The sequence below is a fragment of the Ctenopharyngodon idella genome, chromosome 4 (genome assembly GCF_019924925.1).
Source record: "Ctenopharyngodon idella isolate HZGC_01 chromosome 4, HZGC01, whole genome shotgun sequence".
NCBI classification, from domain to species: domain Eukaryota; kingdom Metazoa; phylum Chordata; class Actinopteri; order Cypriniformes; family Xenocyprididae; genus Ctenopharyngodon; species Ctenopharyngodon idella.
In genome coordinates this window covers 22,163,511-22,184,726 of record NC_067223.1, presented here as the reverse complement: position 1 = coordinate 22,184,726, position 21,216 = coordinate 22,163,511, and the positions used below count along the sequence as shown (strand labels likewise).

The 21,216-nt window shown below is 36.0% G+C and overlaps 1 protein-coding gene across 1 annotated transcript in view; it reads right to left on the bottom strand.

Annotated features, from left to right (window-relative positions):
- Positions 1 to 5,079: 5,079 nt before the first annotated feature.
- LOC127511260 (NACHT, LRR and PYD domains-containing protein 12-like) overlaps positions 5,080 to 21,216 on the bottom strand; it is a 32,414-nt gene continuing 16,277 nt past the window's right edge. Inside the window, exons 7-8 of the mRNA XM_051892075.1 lie at positions 8,982 to 9,028; positions 5,080 to 6,201 (exon numbers count right to left, since the gene is read on the bottom strand). Of these exons, the coding sequence (XP_051748035.1) occupies positions 5,669 to 6,201; positions 8,982 to 9,028 (580 nt within the window). The 3' untranslated portion in view covers positions 5,080 to 5,668. The remainder of the gene's footprint in view (positions 6,202 to 8,981; positions 9,029 to 21,216) is intronic.

Sequence of the window (21,216 nt, the reverse complement as noted above, 5' to 3'; positions counted from 1 at the left end):
TGTAGCATTGTTTTTCTGAGAAACAAGTAGGTGAACTTAGCATGTTTCCTAAATATCTGCAAACATATTGGGGTATTTTTATGCTTTATTAAAGTAAAAATCTTACATATAGCCCCTTTAATAAATATTCAATGTTTAATTAAATAAATTGAATAATTATTTAATTAAATGTTAATTAATAGTATTCAGTACTTGTTTACACTTTAAAATAAAGTGTAAACAAAAAAGTGAAAAACTAACTTCTAAAACACATTTTGTCACTTATCTCAAGAATCAGTGATATATATACAAAAGAATTTTTAGAAGTTAGTTTTTATTATTTAATTATACAGTATTATAAACTGGTATACTTGTAGACAAATATGCGTTTATATGCATATATTGCGTATTTTTCTGGGTTTTTTAGCTTGTTTGCTGTACACCTTGTCACATAGCAGCTTTAAGGCATTGTTCTGTTTTTTGTTATAAGTCAGAAATGACAAGGAGGCAGCCTCACGCAATACAAAGTCAATGGAGACGGTTGGCTAATCTGTGATCAGTAGTAAATGATGCTCCATCTGAGAGCACTGCATTTAAAAAAGTAACACGTCAAACGTAAACTTTCCAAACATGAGATGCGTTTATGAACCTCTTGTCCAACACAAGACAACATTTAATAACGTGTTTTTACTCCAAACTCAATTCATAATGTCAGTCGAATGTTTGAAATAGCATCCCAGCAAACACAAAATGTTTTTACAGCTTTTCACAACGTTGTATTTTGGTTGCAATTAGGTAATGTTGTAGTACAATGTTTTAAAAACATTTTTTAAAATAAAAAAATAATGTAACCAAAATAACACGTTTTAAAAACGTTGTGAAAATATCAAGCTGGTATGTTTTCCTTAAGTAGCCAAAAAAAAGTTAATATCACGTTTGTCTGCTACTAAAACGAAACTAGACCAAATAGGTTGTTTGTAATCACATGGTTGTGATGACGCGCAAAATGAATGTGGAGGGCAAGCAATGAAAATTATAATGGAAGAGATGGAGAAAAGTCCGTATACTGATCAACATCCCACTCCTCCTGTGACCCATTGTAAGTCTGTAAGTAACGGACTTTCAAAATAACAATTAGAAAAAACTGCGTTAATGTGCAATAAAATAATTGTCGGTGTTAATCAATTAATGCGCTAATGCATTAACTTGCCTAGCCCTAATAAAAATACTAAAATAAATAATTAAATAAATAATAATAATAATATAAATATAAATATATATATATATATATATACACACACACATTGTATATATTAAATGCAAGTAAAGTGTCTACTTTCGTGTTTCAAATAACTTAAAAAATAAAATGTCAAAATATGAGTTAAATAATGTTCCAAATTGTAAAATTCTTATTCAGCATAATGGTCCAGACTTTGATTTATTACATTTTTAAACAAACATAAAATACCACATTAAAAAAAATATATTTTGCTTCCTTGGCATGTTCAAATAAGTGTTGGCTGTATTATATTAAAAGGACCATCTTATTTTTTTCCTTAAGTATTGAAATAATTATGGGACTTATGCAGTTTGTCAGAGGTCATTCAGTGTAACAGGATCAAGAAGCCATTTTAAAATTAAATAAACAACAACCAATAGTCATTAAACAGTGACATTATCAAAGGGCTCGCTCCTCCATCCTCCAGCCTGTGACCCAGAAACCAATGGAAGTTAGCCATCTTGAAGGACATCTCAATTCTCTAATTGCACGGTGAGGAAACGAGGAATGAAGAGTGAGGACATTTCCAGAGGAGCTATGAGCAAGGATGCACAGGTGTATCCTATGCAGAATTCTTTTTTGATGAGAAGCCTGACACACGTATAAATCTTCCTCCTCCTTCACATATGTCACAATCATTTTAATTTATGCTTTACATTTGCAGTTTAAATAAACCATATAGCACACATATTTCAACAGGGAATCTTGCTTTATTATTATTATTTATGAATTTCTTAAATAACCAAACTTCAACAACATAAGGGCAGATCCTTTGAGCACAGATGATGATGCTTTGAAGTGTCCCTCAAGTGATCAAGAATATTCCAATATACAAATAAGCTTTCCTTCGATTCAGTATCCACAGCTTGTTAGAGAAATTTGCTTAATATATGCACTATATTAACCAATATGTTCATGATATTTTACTTAACCTGTTAGTGTTGTCTTGATTATTTAATGTATTTTAAAAATACCTGTCAAGAAAATGACAGCCACTGTGTGAATGATTATATTTCAACAAATTAGAGTAAAAACATTTAAATACAGTTGTGCTCAAACATTTAAATACCCCTTGCAACATCTGCAAAAATGTTAATTGTTTTAACAAAATAAGAGGGATCATGCAAAATACATGTTATTTTTTATTAGATATTTTACATAAAAGATTTTTTATATATAGTCATATTCATAAATAAGCTAAAAATCTACATGACAAGTATCATTCTTTACCATCCAAATGGACAGGCAAATTGACATTTGTGGAGTGAGATTTTGAGGAAGTAAGCTTCAGGAGAGCTCACCGTTTACTCAACCATACATCCAAAGAGTATAGAACCCAAGAGGCAACACTCTGATAATTTTTGTGTAACAGCCACTAGATGGCACTCCGGTAGCGCGGCCGCCATTATGGGGTGAAAATACTAACTGGACCATAGAATCCTTCACATCTTACGCACCCAAAATCGGCGAATTTCACTGCCAAATCAGAAGCGCAATAGAACAGTTTTTTAAATTAAGTCACCAGTAAATTGTATGGCTCCTACAGTAAATGTTGTATTGTCTTATATATGTTTTATTTTACCAGTTGTGGAATCCAACCATTCATCCATCTGAGGTAACGTAGTTAGCCTACATTATGGAGTATTTCCATTTTATGCAACTTTACACATTTATTAATAGTAAATTAATAATTAATAAATTTAAGATCATCACGTTTGCAGCCAACAATATATTTCAGACTTAGTGGAGTAATAGTAATAATGTCTAGGTCTGAATTGATATATATATATATATATATTGTACGTTTTAATGGATCACGCTACATACATAATGATCTTATCATACATGATGCATTGCTGTGTCCATTATCGCATAATTCCTTTTGGACACTTTTGCTTTAACGGACATTACACAAAACTGCTAAATCAAGCTGTTATATTCATATATTTATTGTCCAACATTCCCAATTTTTCTGATGCATGTCCTTAATTTAATTTCATATGTTGGTATTAATTCAGTGTTTATAAGCCTAATGCTAATACTAGATCTTTTAAAGAATTTTAACCCAAACTGACTGGATTTCTAGAGATCAAAGGTTTTGTGAAAAAAGTGGAAAACTTAAACAAAAAAAAAATAATTTAACAGTTTAAAATAAACTGTTAAAAGGATTTGATGATCACTAGTGATAGTATTTTATTCTGTGTTGTCATCATTCAAGTTTGATTTCAGCTTTAATGTACATTTTTTTTTAACAAAGCAGTTGATATTGTCACAGAAACTAGTGGGCTGCCAACTCGCTTTCACCACAAAATGGCGGAAACGCAGGGCGGCTACTGGGCGCTGGTGTTGCAATGGAACGTTCTATTGAGTGTCGCTTCTTGTTAATATATATTCTTTAATACAGCTCCAGCACCCATATTCCCATAGCAAACCTTGTTTGTAACCATGCCAACTCATCACCATCACCTGTCCTTCATTTAGTCCCTTGTTGGCTAGTGTATTTAACCCCCTCGGGTCGGCGGTCGTGCCGGCGATACCACCTTCCTTTTTTTCTTATCAGTATGAAAGAGACTCAAAATACTCTGTCAATTTTGCACATACAATTAAGAGTTATACACCATTTTAATTTGTGAAATATCTTCTTTTATTTGTGTACACTCAGAGTAAAAACAAAATGTTGTGCTTTTTGCAAAATAAGAAAACTAACATGACGCGTGATCAGCCGTCTCCCTCTGAACGAAGTCCAATCTGATAGTTCTCAGAAAATGAACAGTAACTTAGTGAATACTAATCACAAAAAAATGAGACTTATGTCTAAAGAAACGTTGAAATGTCAGGTTTTAAATCATGTAAGTCAAATTGAAAACAAATATTCTCGGTTTATGTAATCTGTATGAAAACAGAACCATGTCTGACGTCCGTGAGTCAGCTCATTATCCGCTAATGTGGCCACGCCCACGGAGCGAGCGCTATTCAGACGCAAATTCTGAGGCAATACATGTATACATCGTCGCAATCGTGTATTTATTGTCTTCAAAAGTGTCTATCTGCATGTTATAGCCATGATTATAGCGATCTCTGGAAGCCTCTGTTAGTTCTTGGAATGTCACATGATATGCCTGTTCTTCATTAGGAGTCATTTGTGGACTAAAGGTGCACAGAGCGCCCTCCGGCTGCAAGAATGAATTGAAAACACAGTATCCAGTGCTCATAGTGATGACAATAAATATTGAATAAATATTACTCCTCTGTATAGAAAATTGACATAAACATATGAGAATCCATCAATATTTCTCCAAGTGTGCATGCTTTAAAGCTAAAAGCCTTGATGGATGTTGTTTTGTCAAAGGTAACGACTATATAATGTAACAAATATAATGGCCTATATGAAATGCCATAGAGGTAACATGAATGTTCAGATGCTTTGAATCACAGAAATACATTATATTTTAAAGTATATTAAAATAGAAAACCATTATTTGGTTAGAGACTTGAGACTTCTTTTAAAAACATAATAGTAATGCGTCCAATCTTTTGACTGGTACTGTAATTTAAACTATAAGCCTACACAAAATTTTCTTCACATGATGTGCAATAATACGTGCATGCATGAGATAAAAAAAATCATGTTTTTTTAATAATAGCTGATATAATCCTGTTATCAGCATGATCACAGAGGGTTTTTTCACATAGCCTACCTGACTGAAAAGGCTCATTATGCGGGTCATTATGCGGGTCTTTGTCTTCTCAGGTGTGAATCACAGCATTATTCATGAAGATTCACGCCTCCATGCATACTGTGTTTCTTGACAAAAAGTGTCTTACAAAATTTAAATCTCTTTATTGTTTTATATGAACGAGTAGGCAGGATAATTTTACATCATTTTGAAGCAAAAACACTTGTCTACAACCTCCAATACCCAGAAGTCTTGTGAACACAGATTTTGTATTTATTTTTTGGCCTTATTTCAGTGACTTAAGTTTTTTGTTTTTTCATTAACCATGCATAAATGTTATTCCTTCAAAAATACAAACATGTACATACATGTTGCTCACATATTATGGTAGCCTTGTTCGTGCTGAATACAGTGTAATGACACCTTTTCCATTAATATGTTTATGAACAACTGAAAAAAGCACAAATGTCAGGGCATGTCAAAACTTCTCCAGGGCCTCAAAAATCCTCAGACCCCAGAGGTTAAACCCTCAGTCATCTTATGTTCATTGTCTTGTGTTAACATTTCATACTGTGTTTATCCCTGATGTTTATTACATATAAATGTTCATCGTCTTTCTGTGTCAATCCTCTTATTTTGGATTATCTAGTCAAGCCAGTGTGTAACAGTCACTGACTTATCATGCAGCTCAAAGCATTATGGGTAGAATCTCTCTAGAATCTGTTCTTATTCATCAACACAGTTTCACTGATGATTTAGGATCAAGCCCATTATAAAGCATAAACCCAGGATAGAGCGGTTGAGTGAATGTGGTCTGGACTGTGTGGATGAGGCTCATTGTGTCTCCAGAGATGCTGTAGAAGGACAGAGTTCCTGCACTGTGATCCACATACACTCCTATTCTACTGCTGATGTACTCTACAGGGAGTTTAGTCTCTATGTCATTGTGTATGAACGAGTAACCAGAGGGAAAGCAATACAAACTCCAGGACTGATCATTAGATCCAAACTCACAGTCGTTACCCCGTCCCTTCCTGCTGATGCTCTTATATGACATTGATATACGCACATACCCACTCCACTCAATCTCCCAGTAACAGCGTCCACACACACTCTCTCTACACAACACCTGAGGATACCAATCAAATCTTTCTGGATGATCAGGATACGGCTGCTCTGAAAGAGTGTTAGTAATCACTCTGTTACTTTCAGACAGATGGAGGTCTTCATTCACTGTGTTCAGATCTAGATTGAGCTGATGGGAATCTGATGGAGAGAAAACACATCAGGGTATGTGACACATCTTATAGAAGCTATTCTTAACTTGATTTAGGATTCTTATCCTATCTTACAAAATCTCATCTTATCTTTAGTTAGGGAATCTTGAGTTCGGTACTCTCAGTTCTGCTACCAAGCAACCACTGATATACACAATAATACACTTAAGAAATGTAATTCTGTAATAACTTTTGTCTTCACTGAGGTTCTAACTGAAATTGCCAAACAGATAATACAGGATTCTAAAGTTGAGAGAGAGAGAGAGTGTGTGTGTGTGAGAGTGTGAACTTGAATTTATTACTTTGTGGGGTCCAGATGACCCCACAAAGTACGAAAGATATGGAATCTAGGGGCTTTTGCACTGAATAGTTCTAGGAACTAGCTACTAGGATAGTTCCCAGAGAACAAATTTTTTCGCCCACGCCATGTTTCTGGTTGCATTCGCACCGGGAATAGTAACTGTCAAGCGGCCGACAATGGCGTCTTTAAGTGCGGTATTTAAAAACATTAAAAACCGGGGGATGGAAGATGCCGTGATCGGAGCTGTGTTTGTTGTGTGTCGTGGTTTTCATGATAACAGAGATGGAATGTAAATGCATAATTTACATGACTGAAAAAGCAAAAAGTGGGGCTAAGAGACGAAATCTCCTATGACAACTTTCAGTATTACTTATCATCGAGGCGGAGAAAAGAATACAACCCTGCAGACAACAGGTAAATGAGTGTAATAGTGTAGTATTTGTAAAAAATACAGTGGATTTGCTCGGCCGCCATGACAGTCACTTCAAGTGGAGTGATACAATGGTGAAAAGGTAGGAGTGCTGTTATCACTATAATATCACACGGCTCTCAGCCAATCATATTCGAGAACCAGAAAGAACTGTTGTATAAATAAATAAATATATAAAAATTGTTATAAAAATTACGTTAGATTCCTGTGATGGGTAGGTTTAGGGATAGGATACTAAAGGATCCCACAACGTCATAAATTCCTGATCTTAGGGGCGGTTTCCCGGACAGGATTTAAATTAAGCCAGGATAGGCCTTAGTCCAGAATAGTTAAAGGAACACTCCACTTTTTTTGAAAATAGGCTCATTTTCCAACTCCCCTAGAGTTAAACAGCTGAGTTTTACCTTTTTCGAATCCATTCAGCCGATCTCCGGGTCTGGCGGAACCACTTTTAGCATAGCTTATCATAGTTCATTGAATCTGATTAAACCGTTAGCATCTCGCACAAAAATGACCAGAGTTTCGATTACTATACGTTACTATACTCTCATTCCAGCGTAATAACTAAGGAACTTTGCTGCCGTACCATGGGTGCAGCAGGCGCAATGATATTACGCAGCACCTGTGACCCCCTGCTTGCACAGGGAGCGTGCCTTGTAACCATGGAGACATTTGTGAGAGACGCTGTGCAATATCATTGCGCCTGCTGCACCAGTTCCTTGATTATTACACCGGAATGAGAGTATAGTTCCTAGCCATATCGGCCTAGAAAATCGCAACTTTTCATTTTCCGTCGGTCTTAGTACACGATGTAACTACAGAAGAGTCAAGTTTTAAATAGAAAAAATATCGAAACTCTTTGGTCATTTTTGTGCGAGATGCTAACGGTCTAATCAGATTCAATGAACTATGCTAAGCTATGCTAAAAGTGGTACTGCCAGACCCGGAGATCAGCTGAATGGATTCGAAAATGGTAAAACTCTAGGGGAGTTGGAAAATGAGCATATTTTCAAAAAAAGTGGAGTGTTCCTTTAATCGTGGTTTAAAAAATGGCTTTCTGAAATACAGATTAAGTACATATTACTAAAACCTGGACTATGGAGTCTTGAATTAAAATAAACCAGATTAATTTAAAACCAACTGTGCAAATCTGAATTAGCATGAGAGAGGTTGCCTGTAAACCATGGAATGAACCAAGAAAAGCTTAAAATTGCATGGAACTCAGAAGCAAATCCGAGGAAAACAATGGCAGCAAAAAAGACTCCAATATAAAAAACTCAACTAAACAAGAGACATTTATTTTAAAGCAAGCAAAATACATCAGCTGTGAAAAAAAAGAAATGCCTGGAAATCTGTTTGTAATGAATTCTTTTTAAACAGATGAATTCTATATATAATAATAATCATATGATTATTAATGCTTTTGTTTTGTCTTTTACATAGCAACAAACTAAACATAACTATTTACACATATGATAATTGGTGTTGGCAGTCTAGAAATGATACTGGTTTGATCCAAAGCACTATCATAGTGATTGCTTTATTATATAAAAAAGGCAGTTCTTGTTAGCAGGTCCTCAACCCAAGCACAAGCTCAACACTTCACCACAACGGTAATCTCCAAAAAAACATTAACATAAAAACATTTACATAATAGAACATTAAACAGTAAGAAGTCTCTCCATTTTCTCATCTTTCTAAAAAATCAGCTTATTAAACTCTGGACTAGACTAAGTCTAGGACTATTTAAAACCATGACAGAGAAAGCAGATTTCTGTTAATCTGGTTTAAAGGGCCATTTTATTCTAGGACTAGGCTTAATCTCTGTCCAGGAAACTGCCCATTGCTATTTTAGTAGTAGTATAAACAAGAATGTGTGTGTGTGTGTGTGTGTGTGTGTGAGAGAGAGAGAGAGAGAGAGAGAGTGAGTGAGTGAGTGAGTGTGTGTGAGAGAAAGTGTATGTGTGTGTGTGTGTGTGTGTGTGTGTATATATATGTATATGTATATATGTATGTATGTATGTGTATGTATACGTACATTTCTGTAGTCCTGCTGTAATCCTGATCTCTCCTCCATAATCCACACTACAAAACACAGTGTCACAGTTAATCAGTAAACATGCACATAAATGAGGCTTTGCATGAGCATACTAACAGCGTTAAGATGACAGCTTTGTGGGCAATGCAGTGCTTCAAGTGATCCGAGTTCAAGTCCTGGCTCTAAAAACCAACTTCATAGTTTTGTCTCAAGTTTAATATTTGACACAAATAAAAACATTTGAAATGTACATTTATAGATTCTAAACACTTTTCAGAGCTTTGTTATTCATTGTCTGTCATTTTTATTAGTAGTAGGCATTTATTAAGATGTACATGCTTGTTAACACATGTTGGCCAACAGCGTTTATGTTTTACTGTTCTTGATGCCTAGAAATAGGTAACAGATTATTAGGCAAGGCAAGTTTATTTATATAGCATTTTATACACAATGGTAATTCAAAGTGCTTTACATAGAAAAGGGTTTAAAATATTAACATTATGCCTGACTACCTGAATCACTAAATTCGGAGCTCGGTTCACGAGACACACTAGTAGCAACTCCCAGCTTCCTAGTGACCTCCTACCCTTTAATAGGGAGGAGTTTTTCCATCACCATCTGCCTCTGATGGCTTCCAGTGTCCCTCCGACCCCTCAATGGAGTGGAGTTATCACCAACTGTCTGTCTCTGATGACTTTTGGTAAAACACCACCTATTAAGGTCAAGTGTTTTGTTTAATTAATAACGGCAAGTCATAACATAAATTGGCTACATTCCAGTAGAGCCTCTCTTGTGCTGCACAGATGACAAAACCTGCTCAATGTATCTGTTGAAGGCAGACTGTCAGCCAATCACACCAGAAAGTCACAATGGCCTAAAGATGAAGAAGTTCATCTTTAAGGGTGGGGAAAGTAGATTTTGAAAAACACCATTTGGAAGTTTGTTGGGCTGACACCTACAACAAACGTGTAACCAATCAGCATTAGGGGGCATTTGACGGTCAAGGAGACAGAACGAGTAAGAGGGAGATTTGAGGGGAAAAAAATGCAGAAAGACAGATAAGACAATATAAAAGAGCTCAAAAGATTATCACTGGAATGAAGGTTTATGACTGGGCAAGATATTTAGGACCCGCGTTAATATTAGAAGAGCTCTCCAGCGCTGGAGAGAGCTAAGCGGGAAGGCCTGAAAACAGATGCGGAGGCTGCTTTGATTCCACTTCAAATGTGAGTAACACTGGGTTTGAGTGTCATGATTGTCTGGAGCTGCTGTGCTGTTGGCGACTAACAACAAACTCTTGTTTCTATTTACTCTTTTGTGTACTGTGCGTTAATATTTTGTGCTTCCTTGTCATTCGTTCATCTTTTGTGCTTTATGTTTCGTGAAGCATTTTGTTGCACGTCAGATTAGTTCACTTTCAAATAAAAATTATCCCAAGCTTTACTCACCCTCAAGCCATCCTAGGTGTATATGACTTTATTATTTCACGAGTTTGTGTGCCCATATAATCTTAAGTGGTAAACAGATTTGGCTTGCTGTCTGCTATAGAGGGGCTCGGAGAGGATATTCTACTCGAGCTTCGATTGCCCCCCTATAACAGGCAAAATTGTACAAAAAGGAGGAGAAGGGGAGGAGGAGGGATGCCAAAAGAACTAACAACAGGAAGAGGTAAGATGCTGATTTTATACATTGGTATTAATTAGAAGATTAGATGGGTGTACTCCTCCCGAAATTACATTTAATAACTTCACTTCTAATAAACACTCTCTGAGATACATTAATAAATATCCTGCATCCAAGCTTTATAATGGCAGTGAACGAGACCAACGAGTATGAGCTGAAGAAAGTGTCTCCATCCACATCCATCCATCATCAGTGTTGGGCACGTTACTTTAAAAAAGTAATTAGTTATAGTTACTAGTTACTTCTCACAAATAGTAAAGGAGTTAGTAACTATTGCGTTACTTCAAAAAAAAAAAAAAAATCAAATATGTAAAATAACTTGGATGCCCCCAATATTAAATATAAGTCTAAAAATAAATGATGCTTGATCCGACTCGTGACTCATGATGCGCTCTTGCTCACGACGTGAAATTTCTCTCTACTACGTGTTGGTAGCCATTAAAGAAAACGTAGTTTCATATTTAATAGGCCTCATATGTTTAAATAGGCCTATGCTATCTTTTAAATTTATCTATTTGATTATGAAAAGTGAACAGCATGAGTAAGATAGAATACATGCGCAATATATCGGGAGACATGGAGTGGGTCAGACATGATTTTGACCACTTTATTAAGTTTTGTTTTGTAGAAAGCCTTTCTTTAAAGTGAATTTCATTTCAATTTAAGTGAATCTTAATTTTAATCAATGTTTCATCAACCAATTGCCTGGATTTAATAAATAAGAAGCAAATATAGCAGACAATATAATCATAACATGGAGGCGCCGGCGCAATCACTCGCACATGAACTGGAGCGTGTCTTACAGACTAAATAGGCTGCTTGCCTCACAGACATGAGAAATATATCTATAGAAAGCTTGAAATGTCTACTATTAAATGAAATAATTCAAAACGAAAAGAAATAGGCTACTCTGATTATGTAATTCGAATGAAATGTGCATTCTCTCTCTTAGGCGCATCAGCAATGTCAACTTCATCTTCACAGCCGACACTGATTCAGAAAACAGTAGTTTATTAACAAACAATTAAAATGTCTCCTTGCTGTTTTTGTCACATTCATAATCATTACTTTTGCCGGTTCTTTATGGCAAGCTTTACTCTTGAGTGCTATATAGCCTATATTACGTAAACACTCATTCTTATGGTTTATTCTCTCCAGTATTTAAGAAATGAAATTAATATAAATGTGATTAGTCAACTAATGACTTAAATGAACAACTTATTTCACATACTTTCGATGTCACAAAGGTTATTCTGGTTTAAGCTTGCGCTCCGCTCGCATGCTCTGACACACACACACACACACAGAGCATCGTACATTATTATCAGTTTAAAATTATATTTGTATATGACTAACCTGTACTATTTATTTACAACAAAACGCTTTGCAGGTCTATCATCTCTAGTCACACACCAATCATCATCAGTTTGCATGTGTCCCACCCCAACACACACCAGAGAAAAAATGTTGCAGGTCCTATGGCTGAAAGAGAGCTACTCGGATGAAAACCACTTCAGTGAGCTCAATTATAGTCAGTAATAGTCAGTAGTTTGGTCAGTAACGGTAACGGCGTTGTAACGGGATTAAAAATTAATTAGTTTGATTACTCGTTACTGAAAAAAGTAACGCCATTATTCCCATCACTGTCCATCATAAACATTCTCCACACGGCTCCGCGGGGTTAATAAAGGCCTTCTAAAGTGATACAATGCGTGTGTGTAAAAAAAAATCCATATTTAACAAGTTATGAAGTAAAATATCTAGCTTCCGCCAGAACGCCTTCCATATTCAAGTTACGAAGAAAGTGTAAACTGGCATCGCATCACTTACACTTTTTCTGTAAGTTGAATAGGGAAGGCGTAGGATGTAGTGTAAGCTTTTTAAACTGCAAGAGTTTTACACTTCGTACGTTGAATATAGAAGGTGAAATAAATGTTTATTGCACATATCTTTTGATAATTATGATAATTCCTAAATAAAATACAACATGCAGTCAATAGTAATACGAATGTAGTGTTGTAATTGTTGCGAGATACTGAGCCGGGAAGCGGTCACATGACAAAAGAACTAAGGACTCAGATCAACCCGTAGACTCAAAAGATGAACTAATCATTTCTGTTTCTCCATTCAGCTTATAGGGCTGTGATGGGATGAACAAATGACTCAAACCCATCCCGAAGGCTCGAGAGGAGAACAAATAATTTCTGTTTCCGGTACTGCATTGCATATGGGGCTGACAGAACTAACGAGTTGAACCCGAAGACTCGAGAGGTATCTAATCTTTCTGGGGAACATAAATGTGAGGTGACAAAAGAAAGAACGACTCAGATTGGAAGGTGAGGTGAACTAACAGACTGTATAGCCTGAAGACACTGCTAAGCAATTAATTCATAATTTCTTACTCATAATTTGGCCTTCATGGCTGCATTAGCATATAATTTATTTTTTATTCCAAATGTGATCAACATTTATGTAAGTAGTATGTGTTGGGGAATTTAACATGTAACATTAATTATTAATTAATTAATTATATTCTGCTGAAATGAACGAAATGACTAGAAAAAAGATTCAGTCATTTTGCTGAACGAGATTCAAAGATCCGAGTCAGTAAAATGATCTGAACTTCCCGCTACTACATGGTTTTCACTGTTATGCTGATGATATTCAGCTCTATATTTTGTGAATCTTACCAAGTCACAAAATTAACAGAATGCATAGCTGATATAAATCTGAAAAAACAGAGATTCTAATTATTGGACCAAAAACCTCTTCACATAATAACCTAGAATACTGTCTAACACTTGATGCATGTTCTGTCAAGTCTTCTTCGTCAGTTAGGAACCTGGGTGTGCTCTTTGATACCAATCTTCCATTTGAAAGCCACGTTTCTAGCATCTGTAAAAGTGAAATTCTTCCATGTTAAAAATATATCTAAATTATGACGTATGCTTTCACTGACAAATGCGGAACAGTTAGCTCATACGTTCATGACCTCAAGACTAGATTACTGTAATGCTCTACTGGGTGGTTGCCCTACACACCTAATAAACAAACTCCAGCTGGTCCAAAACGCAGCAGCTAGAGTTCTTTCTAGAACCAGGAAGTATGATCATATTAGCCCGGTTCTGTCAACACTGTATTGGCTCCCTATTAAACACTGTATAGATTTTAAAATCTTGCTAATTACTTACAAAGCACTAAATGGTTTAGCTCCCCAGTACTTGAGCAAGCTCTTAACACATTATAGTCCTTCCAGTCTACATGTGACTCAGGTCAGGGGCTAGAGGTAGCATCACAAAGAGTAAGCTCACTATTTAGAAGTATACGTTCTAAAAAAAATCTACGGGTCCAGATGGAATTTCTGCTTTTCTGCTAAAAACTTGTGCTAATGAAATTACTCCAACATTCTGTCATATCTTTCAGAAATCTTTGGATTCACATATAATTCCATCTTTGTGGGAAAAATCTATAATTACACCAGTTCCTAAGAAAATTGCCCAGTTGAGAATTGTAATTTTAGACCTGTGGCTTTGACTTTAAATGTTATGAAATGCTTTGAGAGACTTGTTGTAACCGTTTTAAAGGATCAGGTTATCATTCCTTGACCCATTTCAGTTTACATACAAGGTTGGACAGGGCACTGAGGATGCTATTAACTGTATCTCTCATTTGGCGAATAGCCATTTAGAAGATTCCCAAGTATATGCTTGTTTACTTTTTATAGATTTTAGTTCAGCGTTTAATACACTTCAACCCAAGATACTGATTAAGTTGATAGAGTTAAAAGTGAATCCATTCTGCATTAAATGTTTATATTACACACAACACACAACAGGTCAGTTAATAACTCCTATTCTGAGGTGAAAACTATCAATACGGGTGTGATCAACATTTGTGCCAACTAGATTATTTCAAGATTGAGATATGATACAGCATTTTTATATATTTAGGGCCCGAGTACCGATGGTGTGAGCACCCTATTGTAATTAAGCGGTCAATTATTATTATTCTTCTATTCATTTTTGAGGGCCTAAACATTCTCGAAAACTCATGAAACTTTGCACACACGTCAGAAGTGGTGAAAATTTATGTCTGATATGGGTTTCAGAATTAGGTGTGGCAAAATGGCTTGATAGTGGCATCTACAAAATTTCAATTAAGCACCCTTCTCGCTACATTTCACGTACAGGTATGAAATTCGGTAGACAGATGTAACAGCCCAATACCTACAAAAAAGTCCCTGGGTGCAAAATCAGTAAACCCAGCAGGAAGAAAATTTTTGCAGTTTTTACCATTTCCAATCGTTGTACTTTAACAAACTCCTCCTAGAGCTTTAATCAGATCAACATCATATTTGGTCAGTCTAATCTTAAGGCCTTAGTGATGTTAAATTGCGAAGATCCTGAGTTTTCGCTGAAGGCCGTGTCCGTGGTGGCCTGACAAAGTTTGATGTTTCGCCATGAAAGAGGAAGCTGTTGTAACTCAGGCATACAATGTCTTATCTGCCCCAAACTTCACATGTTTTATTAGAGTCCTGGCCTGAAGACATCTACATGGCAATATTCAGTTACAGTCATAGCGCCACCTGTGGTCAACAGGAAATATTATGTTTTACACTGTGATTAACTCCACTCATATGTGATAAGAGTCCTGACCTAAAGAGATCTACTTGACAATATTCAGTTAGTCATAGCGCCACCTGCTGGCAACAGGAAATGGCATGCTTTACACTGTAATTTACTCCCAGAAACATTTCCATATGCCACGAATTACCAAACATACTAGAAACATGTTAAATCATGCAACACTTGAATAAGTGCTAATGTATGCGAATAACGCCACAATACAGGAAGTTGTTGTAACTCAGACATACAATGTCCGATCTGCCCCAAACTTCACATTTGATAATAGTCCTGGCCTGAAGACATGTAGATGGCAATATTCAGTTACAGTCAAAGCAGCACCTGTTGGCAGCAGGAAGTGTGGCACTTTGAAATGACTTTGCCATAATTCTCCTGTATTTACTCGCTTACATGCATGTCGCTCACTGTTAACTGTATTCCTAAGACCAACAGGTGCTGGTAAGCCCGGGTGTGAGGGTCCTTTAATCGCTGCATGCAGCTTTAATGGCATGTGTTTTTATCATTCTGTATTTTTGTAATGTGTTGTGTACTGGCCGTGTCATGATGTCAAAGACAAATTTCACAGGAATGGGAGAATACAGTATATTCTATTCTATTCTATTCTATTCTATTCTGTTCTATTGCAATTTCAGATGCCAGTTGATAATACTTAGAATGTCAAAATTGACTGCTGGCGGTAGATCCTTTTCCTTTTTAGCACCTAAACTTTGGAACTTTCTTCCTAGCATTGTTTGGGAAGCAGACACACTCTGTCAGTTTAAATATAGACTAAAAACGCATCACTTTAACCTGGCATACACATAACACATTATCTACTTCTATAATTCAGATCATGTAAATTGTTAGGCTGTATAAATTAGGTCAGCCGGAAACGGGAACACTTCCCATAACACCTGATGTACTTGCTACATCATAAGAAGAATATGGTGTCTATGCTAATATTACTCTCTCTGTTTATCCCGAGGTTTACCGTAGTCAGCCGGATCCAGGCTGTATCCAGATGAAATGAAGGACCTGCGCCTAGACCCGACGACAACTAAACTACCCCCTGCAAAGGCTTTGTTCCCTTTCCTTTACCTATGTATACATAAAACGTTATCAAAATGATTCTAGTTTGTGTGGAAAAAATAAAAGTTTTCTGTAAAGCAAAATTATTATTATTAGGGCCCGAGCACCGATGGTGTGATGACCCTGTTGTAATTGCTCAGTCAATTATTCTTTTTCTCCGAAATGAATCGCATTTTTGAGGGCCTACGTATGCTTGAAAACTCATGAAACTGTGCATACACATCAGAAGTGGTGAAAATTTACATCTGATATGGGTTTCAGAATTAGGTGTGGCAAAATGGCTCATTAGTGCCACCTACAAAATTTCAATTAAGCGTCCTTGGCGCTACGTTTCACATACAAGTATGAAATTCGGTAGACACAGGTAATATCACAATACCTCCTAGAGCTTTAATCAGATCAACATCATATTTGGTCAGTCTAATCTAAAGGCCTTTGCAACATTAAATTGTGAAGATCTTGAGTTTTCACTGAAGGGCATGTCCGTGGCGGCCTGACAAAGTTCAATGTTTCGCCATGAAACAGGAAGTTGTTGTAACTCGGGTATACAATGTCGGATCTGCCCCAAACTTCACATGTTTTATTAGAGTCCTGGCCTGAAGACATCTACATGGCAATATTCAGTTACAGTCATAGCGCCACCTGTGGTCAACAGGAATATCATGTTTTACACTGTGATTAACTCCTCATTGAGATTTAACCAGATCATCATTTTTGGTCAGTCTAATCTTAAGGCATTAGTGATATTAAATTGCAAAGATCTTGAGTTTTCGTTGAACGGCGTGCCCGTGGCGGCCACCTGTTGGCAACAGGAAATGGCATGCTTTACACTGTAATTTACTCCCTGAAACACATTTAAATATGCCATGAAGTACCTAACATGTTAGAAACACATTAAATCATGCAACACTTGGCTAAGTGTTAATGTATGCAATTAACGCCACAAAACAGTAAGTTGTTGTAACTCAGGCATACGATGTCCAGTGTGCCCCAAACTTCACGTTTGAGAAGAGTCTTGCCCTGAACACATCTACATGACAATATTCAGTTACAGTAATAGCACCACCCACTGGAAACAGGAAGCGACGTGTTTAACACTGTGATGCACTACTAGCAACATACTACAATATGCAATTGAGTGCTCTACATGCTACAAACATTCTGAAACATGCTAGCAACACTTAGCTGAGTGCTAAAGCATGCTATTATCACCATGAAATAGGAAGTTTTTTTTAACTCAAGCATACAATGTCCGATCTGCCTCAAACTTCATGTTTGATAAGTGCCCTGGCCTGAAGACATCTACATGCTTGTACATGAACGGGGTACAATGAAAAAACAAACTCCTTGGAAATGACAGGTATGTTGAACAGGAACTGTTTCAGGAATCTCACAAAGGTGTGTGACTGTTTAAGTCTCTGTCTTTAGATCAGCGTGCTCAATAATGTGTCTTTTTGTCCTTCATTATGTATATTTGGATTATGTTGTCTTGTAAATAAAATACAATCAATTAAAAAACCATTCTTTTGAATCTCCTCACATTCTTTGTTCTAGTTCCCCTCACAGTCCCATTCAGCTGATAGGCCCATTAGGGAAGGGTCTTTGTCTTCCCAGGTGTGAAACACATCATTATTCATGATCATTCACGCCCTCCCCGCATACAGCCTTCTGACACAATTTTTAAATCAATATATTGCTTTATGTGAATGAGTGGGAAGGATGATTTTCACATCGTTTGAAGCAAAAATTCAAGCCTACAATATATACTTTTCAAAAGTCTTGTGAACAAATATTCAGTATGGGTTTTATGGCCTTATTTCAGTGACTTCATTATTTTTTTCACAAACTGACACATAAAAGTCATTTTCTCAACAATACAAACTTTTACATACATGCTGCTCACATAGTATTGTAGTAGAGTTTGTGCTGAATACAGTGTATTTAGACTATAGCCATGAAAATGTTAAAAGTAACACCTCCAGGGCCCAGAAAACTCCTCAGGGCCCAGAAGGTTAAGCACTCACAGAGCAGGCTTACAGGACACACTGTTGGCCTAGAAATTGTGTCCAAACTTTAATGTATATTGATTTTTGTCTTGTAATTAGATTTAATTAAGTTAGATTTTATATTTACTAATTTTAGTCATTTTTTAGTAGGTTGATTTGTTTCAGTGAGAACGTTAGGGTTATAGTCTATATGTGTCACATTTTGAGTTTGTTTTTTGCTCTGTTTTTCCTGGGAGTTGTCCAGAAAACCGGTTATGTGACATACCTAGGTATGTTTAAGAATAAGTGGATAACCTCAACTTTCGATTCCAAAAACAGAGGTAAATTTCTGGGTATGCAAGTAGCCGGAGCAGGTTATGTTCCACGGTTAGTTTGCTTATGAAGTGTGTATATATATATATATATATATATACACACACCGATCAGGCATAACATTATGATTAGTGGTTCAACGAATCACAAAACTCACGGTTCGGATCATATCATGGTTATTACGTCACGGATCGGATCATTTTTCGGATCAGCACACACACAAAAAAAACTTTCGCAAAGTAACCTAGCATTTATTACTTAGCCCACTTTAACTACAAACTCGATTCCAAAAAAGTTGGGATACTGTACAAATTGTGAATAAAAAAGGAATGCAATAATTTACAAATCTCATAAACTTATATTTTATTCACAACAGTATATAGATAACATATCAAATGTTGAAAGTGAGACATTTTGAAATGTCATGCCAAATATTGGCTCATTTTGGATTTCATGAGAGCTACACATTCCAAAAAAGTTGGGACAGGTAGCAATAAGAGGCCGGAAAAGTTAAATGTATGTGTTATGTGGTTTATTTTGATAGGTGAACTGTCTTTGTTTTTGTTTTTTTTTACCTCCCATGGGTGTGTTCTAACGTTAGAGAAAGACAGCCTTGCCAGAATAAATCGTTATTTTTCTGCACTTAACAGGTGAATTTTGACAAGATATTTTCAAAGATGATAGACAAGATGTTATAGAATGATAATTTATTGAAAACCCAATTTTGACAAAAAAAAAAAAGACATTCGACCTATTTTTGGATTTTACCGAAAACTTTCCATCGCGACATGCGACGGGTTTTCCCTGATCGCATCACATATAGATTGATTTCTTCTCTTTAAACTGTTTTCCAAGCGCATTCTCTCATCACCACTGTGACTGCTGCTACATGAATATGACGTATCACAACACAAAGGAGACCAAGGCGTGTCAAGAGTCATATAATACAGATTACCACTACAAAGGCCTGTTTGTGAAAGGGTCACGTGTTAGAAGTCAGAAGGTATTAAGATCATTTATGATTTGTTGTCTGTCTGAACCAAAGAAATAAAAGTGAACTATCTGACTGTACCCATATTCAGGGCCCTATGATTTCCACGATGGAGAAAACACAGACGTGGAATCCGTTTATGAAACAGAGTTTACTGTATGATGCGGAATGTCATGGAATTTTGGATGAATAAATCAAAAGTAGGGGGGTACACTTATATCAAATTGTGATATGGACTAGTGTGAATATTAAACCGCAAGAAGACAAATTGAATATGAATCCTGCATGTTCTGCATGTCTCTGGCGCAGACCTGTGAATGTTTACTACACATACTGAAGCATGTCTGATGCTCACTGTGTTTTTTCCAGCATCTGCCATCTTGCTATATGATGACATGAACACATAAACTTCATCTCCAGAACTGCTCTGAGTCCCTTCTTGAGCATTTTACCATTTAATTTGAGAAAAACTATTATCATATATACACAGAAACTTCAAGATCACAGCAACCCATCAAAATTAAAGTTCGGTTTAACTTGTAACAGAAATATAGCCATATTACTATTGTAGTACTATGTACTATATGTAGTCACTATTGTATTACTATTGTATGGTATAATGTATTTATTAATGACAATATAATACTACTACTAGTACAATAATTATTAAGACTTAAGTTTTGAAGGAATAATCACAATTTTACAGTAACAGTAAACTTTTTTTGCAAAAAAAAAAAAGAAAGGGTTTGTTTAAATTTAATTTGATTCAAAGTTTTATGCCTTCATTTCATTACCAGAAAAATTAAAAAACACAGCACAGAATTTCTGGAAAATTATTGTAAATGAATTAATGAAGTTGCTTATTATTAATTCAATTAATTAGACATGATTTTGATTAAACCATTAAAATGGAATCCAGAAAAATTAAAACAGAAAACAGAATTTGGTAAAAAATAAAAATAAAACGAAGTATTTACTCAGACCCCAGAGGATTAAAGAACAGCAACGTTACTACCTCATTACAGACAAATATTTTTTAGTTGTGTTAGAAAGGCCACATGCATCACCTATTCGTCATGCAGTATCCATAGAAAGAGTGAGAGTGACTGAAAGTGTGAGGTGGACAGCTTGTTGATGTGTGTGTCAATGAACAAATGTGATTTACCTGTTTATGAAGTTCATGATAATTATCAGTCAAAGCATTTATCATAATTACATATACAGCATTATTCTGCCATTAGGCGATAGCCCAGTGGTTCCCAAACTACTACGTCTTCCGGACCCCCCTTTTCTAGAGAAAAATATTTTCAAACCCCACCCCACCCTGCAAGGTTTTGAAAGTGTCTTTAAAATAACTCCGTTTTCACTATCCACACTACAACGCGAAAACAGCGTTTCAAATATATCCACTCTGGAATGCGTTTTCAAAAAGCTCAGTTTTCCTTGACAGAAACAGTCTCAGTGTGGACAGAAGGCCAAAACGGAGAGAAAATATATGTTTTCAAATAAAAATGTATAAGTGTGGACAAGGC